General features: G+C 49.9%; 1 protein-coding gene, 1 long non-coding RNA gene and 1 other non-coding gene across 5 annotated transcripts in view; 2 read left to right on the top strand and 1 right to left on the bottom strand.

Moving 5' to 3' along the window:
• The first annotated feature begins 8 nt into the window (after positions 1–8).
• LOC132251126 (uncharacterized) lies at positions 9–1,857 on the top strand. 2 transcript variants are annotated; one of them, XR_009462950.1, is made up of 2 exons: positions 9–368; positions 1,576–1,857. It is a non-coding gene; the product is annotated as an uncharacterized LOC132251126 (long non-coding RNA). The 2 variants fall into 2 exon arrangements; XR_009462951.1 differs by lacking the exon at positions 9–368 and adding an exon at positions 377–682.
• On the top strand, positions 419–559 carry LOC132251302 (U11 spliceosomal RNA). Its single transcript, XR_009463247.1, has one exon. It is a non-coding gene; the product is annotated as a U11 spliceosomal RNA (small nuclear RNA).
• A 6,362-nt stretch (positions 1,858–8,219) lies between the features above and the next one.
• Positions 8,220–17,052, bottom strand: part of LOC102562412 (discoidin, CUB and LCCL domain-containing protein 1-like) — a 55,111-nt gene continuing 46,278 nt past the window's right edge. For both annotated transcript variants that reach the window (XM_014605028.3, XM_019488489.2), the window contains 6 exons: positions 16,343–16,511; positions 15,632–15,724; positions 13,560–13,650; positions 11,931–11,968; positions 11,080–11,202; positions 8,220–9,079 (listed from right to left, as the gene is read on the bottom strand). In XM_014605028.3, coding sequence (XP_014460514.2) covers positions 8,559–9,079; positions 11,080–11,202; positions 11,931–11,968; positions 13,560–13,650; positions 15,632–15,724; positions 16,343–16,511 — 1,035 coding nt within the window. In that variant the 3' untranslated portion in view covers positions 8,220–8,558. The remainder of the gene's footprint in view (positions 9,080–11,079; positions 11,203–11,930; positions 11,969–13,559; positions 13,651–15,631; positions 15,725–16,342; positions 16,512–17,052) is intronic.

The raw sequence follows: 17,052 nt of genomic DNA, 5'->3' as shown, positions 1-17,052 counted from the left end.
CCGCCGACGCGGAGGAGCTGCGCATGCGCTATGGTTTGACAGCGCCTGGTGGGCGTGGTCTCCCCTTGCACAGCTGGGGCAGAGCCTTTGCTTACAGACCAAGCTGCCGCCGTTCAAACCCAGGCGGTTTTCTCCTGTCACTGCCCCTCGCCGCGCACGTGGGCGGGAGCGCTCCTGGGCCCTGGCCCCGCCCATGCTGCGATCCCAGCATGCCGCGCGCGGATTTGCATCTAACACTGTGCAGCGGCGTGCACATTTTCAGAGATTTGCGGGGAAAGGACGAGCTAGAGGGGGAGCTAACCCCGGGGATGCTCTCAGAGGGACTGGACGTATCTTCTTGCGCGAAAGTTGGCGACTCGCCCTCACTGGTAAAGAATTCGCTTCGCCTGTGGAGGCTGGGCCGCGCAGCGCGCTAGTTAAAAAGGGCTTCTGTCGTGAGTGACACGTGGGGTGGGCTGGCCTCGGCTTGTCCTGCCCCGTGCGGAATCGACATCAAGAGATTTCGGAAGCACAATTTTTGCTCCTGGGGCTGTTGGTAATCGCTTGTTCCGACGCCCCCCTCTCCCTGGTGCAAGAGCAGATGGTGTGTGTGATCGGGATCGGCTTCCTTACTGCGGGTGGGAAGCGGCATGGGTCTGCGCCTTCTGCACTAGCACACGTTTCTGTATCATAGGAATTATGGGTATGTGTCATGTATAGGCCGGGGGGCTATTTGGTAGCTGGGTTGGTCTGAGACAGAAAGAAATGCAAAACGCTAGAACTCTTGGTTCAGAAATGCTACCTTTTATTAGACCAACTAGGAAATTGCAAAAAAAAAGAAATCTCTTTAAAATGTCCCCACTGCCTCATGAAGGGCCTTTGAGCCTGAAAGCTTGGAAAAAATCTAGAAAACCACTCTCTCTCCAATCTCTGAGTCCTGATCCTCAAAGGAAACTTATAAAACACTTTCCAGAGACGAGCCTATGAACTCCACTTCATCAACCTCCCGGATACTAAAAATCATGGACTAAATATTTCCATCCAGGAAGAGCACACAGCAACTGCTGCAGCGTCCTTAGCCTGACGAAGGGTTTTTGAACCCGAAAGCTTGCTTAATAACTATTCTCCAACCATTTGGGTTGGTCTAATAAAAGATATCAAATTCACCCAAGGAACCTTGTCTGGACTAAATATAGACAGTGGATTTATGACACATTATAACCTGCCTGACAGCTGACTCCCTGGGTATCTCCCCACTATTCATCCCCCTTCTCTCTCTCCCCACTCCCCCCACCTCTCTCTCACCCATTGACTCCTCAACCTACACTTTCACTGACTGCCTGTCTTGTATGCAGAGCAGCCCAGCCGCTGGCTTCCTCACTTTTCATTCCATCCAGGAAGAGCACACACCGACTGCTCAAACTTCCTCAGCCTGACAAAGGGTTTTTGAATCCGAAAGCTTGCTTAATAATTGTTTTCCAGCTATTTAAGTTGGTCTAATAAAAGATATCAGATTCACCCAAAGAACCTTGTCTATCAGTGGAACATGGAAGATGCTGAATTTTAGCCAATTTTGGATTTTAAATTTCATTACAGAACAAGAAATAGTTTTAAATCTCCCTGTTTGCCATCGGACACCTCCAGGGAAGGAATCCTACTGATCTACACAACAAAGAGCAACTCTGAACGGCTCAGAGACACTCAGAGATACTCTCATGGACCCAGAGGGATAGCTTTTTCATCTCCAGCTCCCTCTGTGAAAAAATGAAGTTTATTTCCTATCTATGGGGACTTTTTACCATCTTTAATTTTCCCAAAGCCTGATGAAGGGCCTTTGAGCCCAAAAAGCTTGCAATAAAAGATATCAGATTCACACAAGGAACCTTGTCTGCCTACGTCCTTAGACCAACACGGCTACAACCTACACCCCTGCAGAAAAAGAGATTTTTTTTCGCAATTTCCTGTTTGGTCTAATAAACGGTGTCATTTCTGAACCAAGAGTTCTAGATTTTTGCATTTCTTCATGTATAGGCCAGGTTCTTTGGGTAGATGTGATCTCTTTTATTAGACCAACAGCGTAGTTGGAAAAAAAGTTCTTAGCAAGCTTTTGGGCACAATGACGAGCCTACAAACTTCACTTCATAAATCTACTGGATACAAAAAAATCATGGACTCAATATAGATATTGGATATATGACACGTTACAACCCGCCTGACATCTGATTCACCAGGGACCTGCCAGACCTGACCTTTTACACATTTGCATTTCTCCCCCTTTCTCCCCTCCTTCTCTACCTCTTGTCTTCCTAATTTCCAGCTACTTACTTTTTCCACAGACTGCCTCTCTTCTACCTTGGAAAACTACTACAGTGGTCTCCCTTACTTACCTTTGGCTTTTCCCCCCCTTCATATTCCCCTCCCTTCCCATCTCTACCCACTGTTTTCCACCTATTTACATCCTCACTGACATCCTGTCACACTTCCAGCTCCTTTCATTCCTTGGAGATCTCAAACAGCAGACTCCCAGTGCCTGGCGAAGGCTGACTGTACCCAAAAGCTTACTAAGAACTTTTTTTTCCAGCTACTCAGTTGGTCTAATAAAAGATATCACATCTGCTCAAAGAATTTGCCTGCCTATGTCCTTAGACCAACACGGCTATAACCAACAACCCAGTATACATTTTATCTACATTATATATATATACACATATATATATTTAGATATAGAAATCATAGAGGAGTCAGGCTGGCAAGGATTTCCAGAGGTTATCTAGCCCAGCCCCTGCCTGAGCCAGGATCATCTCTATCCAAACCATCCTGTACACTCCATAATCCAACCCCTTAGGAAAGGTACCATCAACCTGGATGTAACACGAGCTTTCATGGGCTGAAGATCACCTCATCAGAGGCTATAACTATACATCTACTTGGGTTAATCTATAAAGTGCCTTTTATCCTGCCTTCTGTTTGACTTTAGACTAACTGCTAACTATGTCTCTCAATGGAGTTTTGGGGGTGTATGTGTGTATAACACAAAACTACTTTGGTTAATCTATAAAATCTATAAAATATATAATCTATAAAATATGTAATCTAATGCTCATGAACATACCTAACCATGCCTCTACCTTACAGACTAATTCATTCATAAAGGCATAAGTTTTGGCCTACTTCCTCAGCTTTTATGTATGTTCTATATACATTGGGCAAGGATTGGGGTTGGGGGGAGGGCTTTTATAGGACCAGCAGCCTAGCTGGCAGAAAGGCAGACAAGTTTTCCAATGCAAGACCTGAGACCTGAAGAAGAATGCTTTTGCATTGGAAAGCTTGTCTAAACCTTTGCCCAACTATGCAATAAGTCAAATAAAATATATTACTTCCAAAATATCCTTGATTCTCACATAATTCCTGAACCATCACAGCTACAGCATCACTCTAACACTACCATATACATTAGGGTTTGTTGAGAAAAGGGAGATTTCCCACCCTAATAACTATATTTTCCCAAATCTTCAGAATTTAAGTGATATTATTCTGTTTCCTCTTCTGCTTGGTTGCAAATTCTCAGGGAGTGCATCTACATAAGATGCTTAATGCACATTGGACTAATTCTACTGCACATTAGCATGGATGGCAAAATGTGCTAATGCACAGTAGATTTAGTCCAGTGCGCATTGTCACGCAAAAAGCGTTCGTCTGCATTAATGCGCAGTAGTGCCGATTACGGCACAATAAGTTAGTACCTGTTATATTACAGGTACCAAACTATTACTGAATGTATAAACATGCCCAGTGATTCCTAGCCTTAGCAATCCTTCTTGCAAATTTTTTTTAAACTGCTCTTTTCCTCTAAAAAAATAATTACATTACAAGGAATATGCCTTGCTGCCAAAATATGAAAAGAATCATTCTCCCTGCTTTTTCTTACCCAGGAAATATATTTAACCCCTATTATTTCACCTACTTTAAAACATCACTCCCAAGGCCCTGATATGTACAGTTTTCTTTGTTTCTTGTGGTTTGAATTATTCTTTGCTCTTTGCAATAAGAGGACTCCTTCTTGCTGTTAGATTTGAATTGAGGCATTATTTGTACTTAAAAATTAAAATGCATACAAAGGGGTTAACCAATTTGTTAGCCAATGCCCTGCTTTCTGTGCATTGGGTTTTTTTCAACCCAGGGCTTTCTCGTAGCAGCATGCAGTTACTGTTGGTTTCCATGTTTTCAGTTAAGCTTCTCCTAGATCTTTCCTCCCACTTAAAACATTGCTATGAATGATCATTTGAATCCAAGAGGAAAAGGAAGACTGGTGAAGGGAAAGGGACAGTTATTGCTGCCTTCAAGAGCTGTGATCACTCTTAGTTTTATGGTTGGGGCTGGCTTGGTTATTATACTGAAGGGCTCTGTGTAATGTATGTACTGCTAACAGCAGGTCAAATGTAGACTGTGCGCGCACGTGCTCGTGTGTGTGCATGTGCAAATGTGAACACATGCTTAGCCCAGTGGACTGAGTTTCATCATAGGTAGACGGAGAACTTGGATCTTGTAAAGACTTGTGTCTTTTAAGCACATCTTTTGCAAACATGAAACCTTTTCAGTGTTAAATTGTGCTACTTGCAAATAGGCAAGGACAAGTGTTAGTGGATGATGCTGAGGGACTCCACAAAGAGGGGAGAAGTGGCCCAGGAAACCTTTTCTCCTCTAACTGCTTATCCTGGAGAGTGATGGCAGAGGCGCATCCCAATATACTGATAGCTGTGGGTGGGACCTCTTGGGGGGAAGTCATCTTTGTCAGGCCCACACCTCCTGAAACCCAGCATGTTTTGTACCCAAAAAGGAGAAGCTGTTGCATGCCAGGCTGCTGACTTCCACCCTTTCAGCCTCCCAGTTGAGGTCCATGTGACCTAGAGGTCAGAGCAAAAGACTGTGAATTGGGCTTGTGGGTTTTTGGAAAACAGCATGCTGCAGAGGAATAGTGAGAAAGGAGACAGGAGTAGCTGAGTCCCTTGTGTTCTGAACAAACTTGCTATTCTGCTGCATGCCCCAGTTTCCTCCCATGTAAGGTAGCTGCAAGGATTCATGGCTTTTTCCCAATAGTGGTGTGAGGACTCATAATGACTGGTCCAATAGTGCCTAGAACCTGTGACATGCAATGTAAATCCAACAGATTAGTCCCCTCTGAGCCCCATGCCTTGAGCATGGAAAGATCACTCATTTGTTAGTCAAACCATACAGCAAAGAAAGAGGCACTTCTCTTTCTGGAAACCTGTCCTGGGTGCAACACACTGCTGGGGATGAGAACTCTGCAAAAGGAAAATACATTGTCTGGCTCACCCATTGCAACCAGACCCTCCACTGGCACAAAGCAACACAGCGCCAAAAAGCAAAGTTGATGTACAGCAGACAAAGGTCCAGCCCATTTGGCTTCAAGGCCCCTGGGCCAGGTGCTTAAGTGAATGAAGTTTTTATTTGGAACTGGCTGACTGCCCTTTGGGAAAATGCAGGTACTTTGATATACAAATCCCCAAGCAATCCTAGTGCATGAGAAGCCCTCCAGAATAACATCACTGATGGGCTGTCAGGTCAAAAGTGACAGAGTTGTAATGCTGTTAACCTTTTCATGCTCTTAAGTGAAAAAACAGGCTATTATATCCGCACAATATCTCCCATGAGACTCAAAAGGACCAGTGCTATTCGGGAGATTTCATGTTGCATCCTACATAGGGAAGCTGCTGTACTAAGCCATGGCACTCGGAGCCCTTACCAAATCCCACCACAGTCAAGGAAAAACTTTCCACTAATTCTAATGGGAGATGGATCAGAGACTTGCTGGCCGCGTCTACACAAGGCACTGACTGCACAGTTCTCACTGCGCAGTCATTGAATACTTGCATACACAGTAGCATCCCCGAATGGCTTTTTAGTGACACTGAATGCACAGTAGCTCGTTACTACTGTGCAGCAGAGTTGTGTCATGCTTCATGCCATGCGATGTTAGTGCGCAATACTAACAAGCTACTGCATAGTCCGCATCTTATGTAGACGTGGCCAGCATCCATCCACAATAGCCTATTTCTTCAGAGTCAAGAGCATGAAGGGCTTAACACTGCAAGGACGATTGCTGGGAGGTTGGTCATGGGGTCACAAGAGGGATCTTAGGCCTCTGTAGTAGATTGTGATAAAGTGGCTCAGGCGACATGTACACTAAAACCTTATCCTGCTCTGGAGCAGAATCCTCAAGCTGGACCAGATGCAGGACAGCCACATCCGTGGTGCTTGGAACGGCTAATGAACACTACTGAGTGATCAGGCCACTTATTCCACCCCAAGGTACCGTGCGCACAAGGTGTGTGTACACACACACACAAGGACTTGACCGTTCTCTTGCCTTGCATGTGCCTGAGGTGTTCTTGCTGAGTGCCATGCTGGATGGGTCTGTGGTGAAACACAACTGAGCCCCATGCCCAGCTTTCTGAATCTGCTGGCTGAGTGTTAACACAACCCCATGGTGGGCTGAGAGTTGCCTCCAAAGGAATGGGTTTTGTTTCCTCTGCTCTGCATTGCTGCCAGCATACATGTGTGGCTAGGGCGGAGGTGGTCTGAACGAGTGGGAGCATTCATATGGAAAGACCATGCAGAGATCTGTGTGGAGCGTGTGTGTATCACTGCAGGGGCATATGTGCATGGCTTTGATGATGAGCGCACTCAACACAGGTGTGATCCATTCCCCAGAAGCACATTGTGAGACAGCCTACGGTGGAGTCTGAGGCTTCCCTCCCCACTTACTGGACTGAGCAGCCAGCGAGGCTCCTGGGCCGCAGTTCATTCTGTAGGAACAGCCCGGAAGGATCGATGCTGACAATGAAATGGAGTTAATGCAGCCAACTTCCTGGGAGCAGACGCTGGAATTTGGGCCCAGACACTCTGCCAACCTCAGAAGCTGTTAATACCACTACTGGTTTCAATGAGTATGGCTGCCTCAGTGCAGCATTAGGAATGGGCTCATGCTCTGGCGTGTGAACGTGACTCCGTTGCTTTTAGCATAGGAAGTAGGCCACAGCTACTTCAACTGGAAGTGGTATAGCTGCATTCACGCAGAAGCAGGCTGCACCCCTGCAAGACAGATGCAGTAGAGTAGATCCTGCCTGGTGCTGCAGGAATGTTTGGGACAAAAATCTCTTTTTCAGGGTGTCTTTGGGGACATTGGGGCACAGCCCCCAAATTCAGGATGGTTGGTTGTTTTTGCATGGCTTCTGCTCTTGCATGTCTGCCATTAGACAAACGGCTATTAAGCAAATTTCCCTTGTGGGACATATGCTGTCCCTTTTAAGTACCACAGGGATGAGGCCAGGCTGGTACATGGGTCAGAACTGAGTACCATGCTCGCTGCGGTTTTGTCCCTTCCCCCAGATCCAGGATGGAGTATTGACTGCAGTATCTCAGCCTTGTGATAATGACAGGGAGACAGGCAGAGGTTAGAGGATTGATCACACAGAACAGCTGCAAGTCTGTAACTCACCTTCATAAGCAATGCTCCAAGCTATCACCTTTGTAAGGCTTTTTCCTCCACCACTAGGAACGTTGCCCTGTTGATCAATAATGAAGCTAAAGTGTCCCTTAGGAGTACACAAGGGCAATTCTCTTAATCCTAACTCCTCTAACACAGGATCACTGTTTGCCAGAGTACTTTTACTTCCTTAAAAACCAACAGGATTACTCAAGGCAAGACACGATATAAATATTTTCTGGATTGGGCCCTGGGATGGGGAGATCCACTGGAGAAAGAATAGAGTTTGTTGGGTTTTTTACATATTTTATGTGCCCCATATTCCCTGACATATTTCTGTGCTGTTTCCATTTGATATTTAAAGAAAAGCAGCCACTATTTCAGCTCCCCTATACACACGTATGCATGCATGCACACACACACACACACGCACACACACACACATGCATGGGAAAGAGAAAGATTCAGCAACTGAAACTAACTAGAAACAAAAAGTGAAACCAATTTAACAAGTTCTACCATGAATTAGAGTTAAAAAATAAGTCCACACTGAACAGAGTCTCGGGTTTGTGAAGTTCCAGTTTCAGTAAGTGGGAGGGAGGCATTAGTGAGCTGGTGGGGCAGCAGGGGGCGCCCCTTCCCTCTGGGTAGTGCCCATGGCACAGCGCCGGTCATGAAGACAACACTAGTGCCAGCAGTGTATGCAAAGGAAATATGCATGTGTATGTGTACGTGTGTATATAGATATATATTTAATATGATTGTTTTTTCTCTTGACACCATCCTTTCAAGACCTACTTGGAAGGGGAAGATCATCTGAGGCATCTATTATGTTAGAGGCAGAAAACAACCCAAACAAAACAAAACGGTCACAGAGTTAGAGCGGCTTCGTGCAGTTCAGTGCCACCGTGTAGCTCTCACGGCTACTGAAATTCCCTTTGCTGGTGATGTGTTGGGCCAGGTCCTTTTGCTCCAAGGACCCTGCATAGACCCGGTGCTGCTTTCCCAGTGCAGCCAGACCCCCTTTCCCAAGCTACCTGGCGTGTCCCACGCGAGTCCCCTCTCTGCAGCCTTACAGCGGCTCATGGTAGACATGTGTGAGGGGGGAGTCTCTGAGCTGAAAGCAGTGACCCTCTGGGGAGGCATGGGGTGCAGTGGGGAGGTCTCCCCCCGGGCTGGGAGTCCGTCCAGGCTGGGGTTCTGTGTACATGACACTGGCCTTGTGGGGGTCTACTGTCGCATCCGTCAGCGTCTCACCGGGCCGCTGAGTGGGAGAGTCGTACTGGGAAGGGATACTTGAGGCCGCTGGCAAGGTGAGGGTCCCCACCCAGCCTTGGGTGTTGGGGACCACTTTGATGACACAGGCGTTCTTCCTGGCAGCAGGGCCCCCAGCCTCAGCCCCCTGCTCCATGAAGGGTGTGGCGTACTCAGGCTCCGGTGGCAGGGGCTCTGCATACTCATGGTACTTCCCCGGCACGTCGTAGTGGTTCATCACCAGTGGGAGCGTGTAGCCTTCATCAAGAGCGGGTTTGAAGGTGGACGGCGCTGTCTGGCTGCTGGGGCTGACCTGGACCACATCGGGCTCAGCATATTCTGCAAAGGAAGAGCAGCACAGGCTTGAAGAGGTGCAAGGCCCTGAGGTGGACGGCCCTATGCAGCTGGCAGAGACTGGCCAGACTGAGCTATGAAGGGCCTGCTAGCTGCCCTGGCTTTGCCCCTATCCAGATGCTTGCTGGTCGAGAAGAGGCAGCTCGTTGGCCCTACCAGGCATCCATCAAGCTGAGAGCTGGCTCAGCTGGTGCAGGTGAGGCCTCAACACTCAGTCACTGCATTCAGTCAGTCAGAGTCCTAGTCCCCCACCCTCCTTCTGTCTGGCTGCCCGCTTTGTAAGGACAGCGCTGCCATCAGCTGCACCAGCACCCAGATGTTGGCTGCTGGACTTGGGCCTGTTCCCTTCCCCCGCTCTGAGCTTGAGGCTTTTGTTTGCTCCTCGGGGAGGGAAGTCAATGGGCCAACTGTTTCAGCCCGGCTGTGCTGGGTGGTAATTAATGGGCACTCTCACTCCTTCCTTAGCTATGCTGCACAACTGGCAGCCACAGCCCTGAACAAACCAGACCTGCCAGTGGGAATTAACCCTCTGTGCCTCTTGCCCAGAGGCCAGATGAGTGATTATGGGGAGGAGATCAGCTGGGATTGGACAAAGGGCTGGAAAACCTACGGAGCAGGAGCCGGGGGACCACACACACAGGAGGAGCAGGCATACACATACACAAGCCCAGAGATGCACTGTCCTGGCTTCTTGGTTCCCCTGCCAGACAAGGCCAGCGGGTGCAGAGGCAAGGGTCCCCGGCTCTCCATGCCTCAGGCAGAGCAGCCTCTGACACAGGAGGGAGGGAGGCCTGGTGGAGGGACCCTTGGTTCTGGTCTGCTGCTGGGGCCCTTGGTAGCTGGCACAAGTTAGGGCTGCTGTGAGCTGCACAGGGAAGCTGGCAGGATTGCCAGCTGCCACAGGATGGGGAAGGGAGAAAGCTGCTCTTGCCTGATCCCAGCATTGAGTAGAGGGCTGCAGTGCAGGCCTGAACTAGGACAGAGAAAGGGGCTGGGTTCATAAACCCCCACCCCTGTCATCCAATATAGGGGTACCTAGAAACTCACACACTCTAGCCCTGCCTCAGAGGGAAGTTTTGCCCCCTCAGCTGCCAGAGAAGCTTCCCTGGTGCAACTCCATTATCTGCAGCTGATCTCAATGCCCTCTGACCCCTGGTCAAGGTGCACTAGCACCTGCTAAGCCTCTCTGCAGAAGGAGAGAGCACCAATCCAGCTACTCTGAGTGCCAGCCCTGCCTTGCCAGTCTGGGCTTGAAGCATACTTGGACTACCATGGCCCCCTCTCCAGGGCCAGAAGATTTCAGTCTCATTCCTGCCAAACCCTTAGTTCATCTCCTCTTCCGGTACATAGCCCTGCCCGCCTTGTGCCCCTGCCCACTGCTGGCAGGTGCAGCTCTGCATTCTCCATAGACTCCTGTTCTCTCTGCTGGCAGGAGGAAAAGGAGCTGAAGATTATAGACCTAGTCCTTGGTGGTGCACATGTGTGGATAGTAGACTGCATGGCTTGCATATATGCAGGTTTAGCCTGGGTAGGAGACTGGGAGTTGGGACTTGTGCATTCTGTTCCTGCTTCTGGGAACCTGGGATCCATTTCCAGTACTGCCACTGACTCAGTATGTGACTTTGGAAAATCACATTGCCTCTCTGGGCCTCAGTCTTCCCACCTGTACAATAGGGCTAATGATGCAGACCCACATACAGGAAGATGCAAAAAAAGACCAGCTGTTGGCTCATAAGTATAAAGAGTTGCTATGTCAAAGGTTAAGAGAAGGGGGTTCCCTTGGAAATCTCAGTGCATCTGGCTTGTCGTGTCTAGACTGATGCTGTCTGGAGGGGGAGCTCTGGTAGATGGGGTGGTGGCCTACTGAGGAACCTCAACTGCTTGAGCTCTATGAAGCCAGAGCAGGCCCTGACCTGCAGATGGGGCAAGAGGAGGGCAGGGAAGTAGTACCAGCCCTCTGATTAAACACCCAGTTTCTCAGTTACCTGGTGAAGGAGCCCTGGTGAGGTCCCCCGGGGTCCCAGCCATTGGGAATGAAGTCAGCTCCGAGCTGGATGGCTGCAGGCTCCCCAGGGAACACACTTGGCTGCACTCTGATTTTGGGTACCCTACGGAGAGAAGCACCTTAGGCATGAGCTGCATATGGGTCCAGAAGAAGGGTGGGCCAGTGCTCAGGGCATTAGCCTAGGACTTGGGAGGCTTGGGTTTACCTCCCTGCCCTGCCACCCGCTTCCTGTGTGCCCCTGACCAATTCACTTAGTCTCTCTCTGCCTCAGTTTCCCCTCTGTACTATGGGGATTATGGCACTGCATCACCTCACAGGGTTGTTACCAAAATAAGCACATTAAAGACTGAGGTGTTCAGATCCTGGGGGGTCTGAACAGTTCCTGGGGGGTGGCTGGGGGACATTACAGGTATTTCATATGGAGAGAAAGCCCTACAACTGCAGTGCTTATCAGGACCCTGGTGGCTCTGTAAAAGGAGACTGCTTCTGAACACGAGCCCGGTGTAGGGTCATGTACTCTAGCAGTGGGGAGAGTTAAATTACCCTGTGCAGGAGACCAGCACAAGACCCAGGCCTCAACTGCACCCAGGGGATTCCCACTCCCATCAAGAAGCAGCCTGGCTGAGGACTTGAACTGGCTCTGCTTTTGCTGACACCCCTGCTCAGCAGCCTGCCAGCCGGCAATGATAACTCATTACTCTGGTAACATCATAATTACCCATGCCTGGTGCCCGACCCTCCCAGGTGCTTTGGGAAGTCCCAAGCAGGCTGTTTGCCACCTGACTAACCTCCCAGTGGGTTATTTCACACTGGGACTAAGGCTGCACGTACCTGCCATCAGGCCGCAGTTCAGATCTGCTGTTGTCTTCCTGCCAGAAAAAGAGAAGGGAAACAAGGTAATTGGACAGCTGCTCTGTATCATCTCAGCATGGAGGGGCTGGACCGTCTGGGTGCCACAGGAAACCACCACATGTTCCCAGTCATTAATCACAGCTCAGAGCAGCCCATTCACCCCGAACCAGGCCCAGGTAGAAACTGGCTTTGAACCAACTTTGCCCTGCAAACTAACACCAAGCTTTGTGACAGCCACAGCTTCCCAGGCACTGCCCCTGGGCATCTTGAGGGCACCTGGAAGCACACAGGTGAATTCACAGCTGCTCAAGCGGTGCCCAAAAATCACAGGGTGATCACAGGCCTGGGGAGCCAAGAGTTGCAGCTGTACAGAGCTCTGGTGCCATATTCCTGATCACTTGCTGCAGAGAGAGAGTGCCCTGGAAGGCTGAATCTTGTCGCTCCGTTTCTGCAAACTCATGGAAGGCAGTAACTGGATCCCAGTTTGCTGGAACTGGCCTGCACGCAACAGTCCTAAGTATTGCTCTCTGCCACGTGAGACAAAGACATTTTTCCTCCAGGTGCCCCAGTAGCTGATCTGCTTTCTCCTTGACCTGCAGTGAATGGTCAAGGGCTTCTGTGGGGAGCTGTGAAGGATGCAGAGGGAAGATTGCCTTTGAACATCCTTGGGAACGTTGTTGTTGCTATTGGGAAGGAGGGACGCGAGAGTCTGATGGCATGGAAACAAATGCAACAGCATGGTGTAGGTCTCACAGCAGGGCACTGGGAGCCAGGACACCTGCTGGTTTCTATCCCAGACTGTTATGATGTCTACAGTGTGGGGTACCTCACTCTGCCTTTCTGAGCATCGCTTACCCCTCTATGAAGTGGGGAGAACAATTTAGGTTGTACAGGTTCAGTTGCTTGCTCAAGGCCGGGGGGGGGGCGGGTGATTTTCTTCTCAGTGGGACAAGAGGCCCAGAGGCTGAAGGGGCTGCAGCCAGGTCACCAGTGGGAAATGCCTGTGCACCTTGGCTGCTGGGTAGCCTGGTTTGAGAACACAGGTCCCAGGTGCAACTGTGTTCAGATACTATTACCTCAGGTGAAGTCCCAGGAAAGCAGCTGTTGCATCCCTGAGCTTTGCAAAATCCAGACCCCACATCCTTGTGCAGACGTGACCCTCAGAGGCATGTCCTGTGGGGATTGCCTAGTGCTGGAACAGCCCTGCTCTGTGCTGACCCATGGCCTGCATGCTTAGCCCTGGCTTCTGTCACCAGCAGCTTCTATTTCAGGATGACCTCTGTCCCTAGTGCCCATAGAGCAGGGGCAGGCAATTATTTTGGGTGGAGGGCCGCTTACTAAGTTTTGGCAAGCCATCGAGCACCGCATGACAGGCAGCCAGGGGCAGATAAGTATTAATTTTCAAAAATTTTTAGGGGCCCTGTGGGCTGGATGAAATGGCCTGGTGGGCCGTATTTTGCCCACCCCTGCCATAGAGGCTGGTTACAAGGGAGAGTACCTAACTGCCCTGGGGAGAGGGCTCACTCACTGACTGATAGGGAGGAGGCAGGGAGCATGGGAAAGGAGGAAAAAGGCAGCAGGGCAGAGGCTAGGAAAAATGCCACTTACCTTTTTTTGCGGCACAGAAAAGCCAGCAGCAAGAGGCTGGAGGAAAGCAGAACAAACCCCCCGATAAGCAGCATTACCAGTAACAAGGAGCCTGGGGAAGGAAGCAAGAGGTAAGCAAAGAGCTCTGCATTCAGGGCAAAGGGCTACATCATGCCTGCTCCTTGCAGAGCACACACAAGGCATAGGCTTCACTCCACCACTGCAGACACATGGGGCGCTTATACACAAGCTGCGAGGCTGCTCCGTCATGTTGTAATTACAGTGTGTCAGAGCAGACATGATTAATTAAGTCTGCTGGAGCATGGTAATTACCACACGCCAGCAGACATCAGCATCCTTGCGCTTAAAAATGGCAGCAGGGGCCCTTTAATTAAAGCTCATTTGATGAGCTTTAGTTAAAACGTCCCCACCACCATTTTTAGAGCAGGGATGCTGATACACAAGACACTCTGGGTGCTTAATTAGAACAGCTCTGCACACCCTCCTGGAGCACATGTATAAACACCCACAGAGCTCGGCTGGAGCCCCAATAGAGCTACAGGCTCCCCCAGCTGGGAGTGGGGGCATGGATCCCTGCTTATTACCAACAAAATATGAAGCCAGATTCTGCTCTTGCACCCACTCAGCATCAGTGCAACCTCACTGCCTTCAGGAGTAGCTCTGAGTTTACAACAGTGTCATGACACTGGCTTCACTGGGATGACTCCTGATGTCACCCAATTTGGGAGTTTTGGTGGGGGACAAGGAGGAATAACCAAACCCCATGGCAAAATATTCCAGGAACCGTGTCACATTAGCAAGAATTGCTTGAGCTCCTCCTTCACACTCTCCTTAGGATGGCCATCATAGAGGACAGTCTGGTTGTCCTCTGTCCTCTATTGATATGAAACCCAATGCCTCTATGTCCTCTATTTTTCTCTTGAAAGGGAAAAATAGAGGACATAAAGGCATCGGGTTTTGTATCAACAGAGGACAGAGTACAGAGTAGCAGAAAACCAGAATGTCCTCTGTGATAGCCACCCTACTCTCCTTTCTATTACAACGCACATCTTAGGTAACAGAATCCCGGTTGACCTTTTTCCCCTGCCCCTTGCAATTAATAAGCAGATGCTTGCCATGTAATTAAGTAAACTCAAGGGGACAAATTCTAGCTGAAGAGGACTGGAACAGAAGGGATAAGTCTTCCTGACCTCTCCAGAGAGGAAGGGAGCTGGGGCAGGGGGAGGAGGGCAAACTGTGATCTCAACTGAGCCATTGTAAATGCAGCAGGACGCCACTGAAGCCCCAGCCTTGCTCCAGTGACACCAGTATTAGGGCCTGAGTCTCTTCTGAAAGGGACAGAACTGCAAAAGTGATGCCCTGGACAGGAATTGCACCCTTTGCTGTGGTCAGATTTCTCCTAACTCTTCTCAGTTTATTCCTTTCCCTTCCACACGATGCAAATACTGCTTCCCCTTAGCCCAGCCTGGTAGGCGCTCAGAGGAAGCTGCCTTCTGGAGCAAGGCTGGGGCTTGCAGCTGTCCCTTGTGTGACTGATCCTGCTTTCAGTGACACTGGTAGAACAGAAGTGATTTTATGGAAGTCAAGGAGTGCCCTGGATCTTCAATGTGCTGCCTAAGCTCTGGTTTATTAGGGAGGGATTTTCAAAGGCCCAGGTGGGATTTGGTTGCCAAAGTCCCAGTGGGAGCTGGAAGCCCTGCTGCCCCTTGAAAACCTCTTCCTTTCCCCCTTATTATGCCCACATTGTTGATGGGGGAAACTGAGTACAGAAGTTGAAAGTCTGCTTTAATGAAAAAAATAGGTGTGCACATGCATGAAATCATCTGTGCATGTGGAACGGCTATGGGAGTCTGCACACCACTAGCCAATGACAGAGCCCTAGCCACCTGGGCTTACCAGGACAGGATCTGGCATGTGAATGTTGGTGTATGAGTCACACTAAATATCTCCTCCAGGTCACACTGAGAGAGTAGCTGAGCTGAGATGGCTAATGGTGTCTCTTCCGCCACCCCCAGCTCAGACCACTAGATCACTCTGCTCCTCTCCCTGTAAACACTCTGTGCTGCACGTACCTGCCTTCTCCGGGTTCATGGCAACTCCTGGGATCGGGGTGTAATTCACAGGGACACTGGTCAGGACGGGCACCTCTTTCGGGGCATTGTGCACTGCAAAGAATGAATGGTCAGCTCCTCACCTTAGGCCTGCGACCTGCATCGACCTGCTCCATCCTGCCACCTAGCACACCAGAGAGCTGCTGAGCACACAGCCCTGTGTGGGAGCTGGTAGGGGTGTTGTGCCCTCACTCTCCAGTCTGATCTAAGTGTGGCTGATGGTCTCTCATGGGGAGATTTCCCAAGGGGAGCCTGGTCTTTCCAAGGCTGACCCCTTGCTGATGGTCCCAGCACTTGGCTTTGTGGAAACAGGTTACAGGTCCAGAAAAAGAGTTCAGGCCTTGCCGTAGACTTGGGCTAAAAGCTGCCCCAGGTGATCCTAGCTGTCAATAGGTCGCTGTTCGTTCAGGCTAGGGAGTGAATAGCAGCTGGACAGTGAATGATAGTGGCTGCAACCTTCCCTGTTGGCTGTGCAAATGGGTGAACCTTAAATGAGGTGGCCCAATGGGCTGCTAGGCTTGGGAGAGCTTTGGACTTCAATTGTATCTCCCAGGTGTAACACAGCCATCTCTGGGTGCCAACCCAACTTGTGCAGAGAAACTCTGGGGAGCTGGCTGGGGACATGGACTCTTCGGTCAGGCTGTGCATCCCCCAGCTGGACTCCAGACTCACCATAGGGCCGAAGAGCCCGTACTCGTGCCATCTGACATCCCAGCAGTGCCACCTTCAAGGCTATCCTCTGGTTCCAGCTCTCAGGCATGATGCGTACATAGCGAGCCAGGATTGGGGGGATGAATGTGTTGGAGACTTCTTGGTGGCTGTTGGCATTTCCCTCAAAGACCTGGGGTGAGACAGGACAACAAAGGGATCAACAGGACAGAGCCCCAGCAAGCATCTAACACAGACATCCTCAAACACCCACTCTCCCTTGGCATGGGAGAGACTGGGCATAGGTCAGTCTGCCCAGTCATATCAGGGTCTCTTGTGGTGTCTGTAGAGCCCCAGAAAATTCACACCGGAGCAACGAGAGCAAAGTTCAGCCCACAAGCTGGTCTCATCTCTAGCCAGGAGAGATCTCTTCTCCACTCTCCCCTCTCCCCCACAACCAGGCTCCTTTGGCCCTTCACATCATCTCTCACCACTGGTGCAAACAGCTTCTCCTCTGCAGCTCCCACCATCTAGAAAAATGTCCCAGGGCAACAGCTCTCTGCCTCCCTTCAGATCTCAGCTGGAAAAGCCCCCTTTCTCTCTTTCAGTGCCAGTAACTGTTATTTAAGTATATTTGGGGATACACAAAGGGTAGGAAGAGAAGTGGCTGGAAGAAAAAGGTCCCAGATCCTTATGCTCCAAGGTGTATTTCTTACTCTTACATACACACACAG

The sequence above is a fragment of the Alligator mississippiensis genome, chromosome 6, assembly GCF_030867095.1.
Source record: "Alligator mississippiensis isolate rAllMis1 chromosome 6, rAllMis1, whole genome shotgun sequence".
Classification (NCBI taxonomy): domain Eukaryota; kingdom Metazoa; phylum Chordata; order Crocodylia; family Alligatoridae; genus Alligator; species Alligator mississippiensis.
The sequence above is the reverse complement of the archived record's forward strand: the minus strand, read 5'-3'. Positions and strand labels throughout refer to the sequence as shown.